General features: G+C 39.0%; 1 protein-coding gene across 1 annotated transcript in view; it reads left to right on the forward strand.

The window, feature by feature from the left end:
* YEATS4 (YEATS domain containing 4) overlaps positions 1 to 876 on the forward strand; it is a gene marked incomplete at its 5' end in the record, with an annotated part of 25,203 nt that extends 24,327 nt beyond the window's left edge. The window contains one exon of the mRNA XM_006768156.2: positions 437 to 876. Coding sequence (XP_006768219.1) covers positions 437 to 606 — 170 coding nt within the window. The remainder of the gene's footprint in view (positions 1 to 436) is intronic.
* Between the last annotated feature and the right edge of the window lie 1,253 nt (positions 877 to 2,129).

Consider the following 2,129-nt stretch of genomic DNA (forward strand, 5'->3'; position numbering starts at 1 on the left):
GTACATCCCCCGAGGGCTGTCGGGCTGCCAGAGGGATTTCTGATTGCCATCTTAGGCCCAATCCCCCGGGGAGCGGGCATAAGCCTCCTGAGGGGCCCAGACTGCGAGAGGGCACAGGCTGGGCTGAGGGACCCCTCCCCCCCCCAGAGTGCACAAATTTTTGTGCACCGAGCCTCTAGTTATGTTATAAAATTCTAACTATAAATTGAAATATTAGTGGCCATAATTTTACTATTAAAGAAAACATCTAAGATCCTCTCTTGGTAGTTCAGATTTTCTTACCCACCCTCTTATGTTTAATGTTATATCTCTTAAGTTGCCCATATTTCATCATGGGAACATTGACTTCAGGAAATGCCTTATATATTACTCTATGACATATTTTAGACATGTAAGAAAAATGAAATAGTTCATTAAAAGTGTATGTTTTTCTTAGTTGCAGAACTTGAAGTGAAAACCAGAGAAAAATTAGAAGCTGCGAAGAAAAAAACAAGTTTTGAAATTGCAGAGCTTAAGGAGAGATTAAAAGCAAGTCGTGAAACTATAAATTGTTTAAAAAATGAAATCAGGAAACTGGAAGAAGATGATCAAACAAAAGAGATGTAAACAGTTCTGAAGAGAACTTGGTAGGAAACTAAACTGAAAATAAGGTGGACTTTGAAGGGGAAATGGATTGCAAATGCTTCTTAGAGAGCTGCATATGTAGTTGTTGACCATCGGTTCCTCAGCAATGGGGTCAAAGTGTTCGTACTTTTCAAGCAATATTTAATGTGGAACATATGTATATAATAGATATGAATTCTGTATAGGCATTTTAACCCATTTTAGGGTAAATTCTATGCTGTTAAGCACAATTAAAAACTTTTTTTTATTACATTGTATAGCTTATCCTTTAGACAGGCATAAAAATTCATTATAGCCCTAACCGGTTTGGCTCAGTGGATAGAGCGTAGGCCTGTGGACTGAAAGGCCCCAGGTTCGATTCTGGTCAAGGGCACGTACTTTGGTTGCGGGCACATCCCCAGTAGGAGGTGTGCAGGAGGCAGCTGATCGATATTTCTCCCTCATCGATGTTTCTTACTCTCTATCCCTCTCCCTTCCTCTCTGTAAAAAACCAATAAAATATATTTTTAAAAAATCATTATAAAATGTGATTTATGCACAGTTCGTACTTCCCTGGTAGTTAGAATTCGTGGTAAAATTAATGTGTATATTTAATTTCTTAAGTTCTTAACTGCCTTCATCCTGATTCCTTTTAGTATTACAAGTTTATTTAAGTCATAAAAATGATTTTTTTATATATTTTATTGATTTTTTACAGAGAGGAAAGGAGAGAGATAGAGATAGAGAGTTAGAAACATCGATCAGCTGCCTCCTGCACATCCCCCACTGGGGAAGTGTGCGCAACCCAGGTACATGCCCTTGACCGGAATCGAACCTGGGACCTTTCAGTCCACAGGCCGACACTCAATCCACTGAGCCAAACCGGTTTCGGCAAATCTTCTGTTTATACTGTTTTACTTTACAGTATTCTACCATATTAATTTCCATGTTTTCTGAGGTTTACTGCTGCTTGTTTCCACTTCTCTTTTATATTCCTTAGTTTTTCACATTTCTTTTGAAGTGTATTTTTTCATCCAGATGTATAGATTTTGAATTTGCAGGTTGCACTTTTGCTATAAGATCATCATTCTGGTAATCTCTTTTTCTAATTCACCATTTTTCTTCATTTCTTGATGCAAGCTATATTGCAGAGATAGGTTTAACTCCATATATTTCTTTAACTGTTCCTTTTCATGCTGAGAACGATCCCACTTCCTCCGAGCTCCAGCGCTGGGCGGCAGCATTGGGTGAACCAGGGACATACAGGGAGGAACTGGACTGTCTGACATCAGGGCAGGAATTCAGGGGTGGCTTTCTTCCAGATGGAGGTGCTCCTAGGGGTCATTGTTCCTCTTCATCCTGACTCTTTTGTATTTGATGTGCCAGTATCCAGTAAATACTCAATAAACGTAGTTTACCGACCCGTTTCCTGACTTGTAATGTTTCTTCCTTTCTCTGATGACTGGAGCTCTATCATTACAATTAATGTCTTCATAGTATTGTGATCACACATCTTTTATTGGCAT

Source organism: Myotis davidii, unplaced genomic scaffold (genome assembly GCF_000327345.1).
Source record: "Myotis davidii unplaced genomic scaffold, ASM32734v1 scaffold582, whole genome shotgun sequence".
In the NCBI taxonomy this organism is placed as follows: domain Eukaryota; kingdom Metazoa; phylum Chordata; class Mammalia; order Chiroptera; family Vespertilionidae; genus Myotis; species Myotis davidii.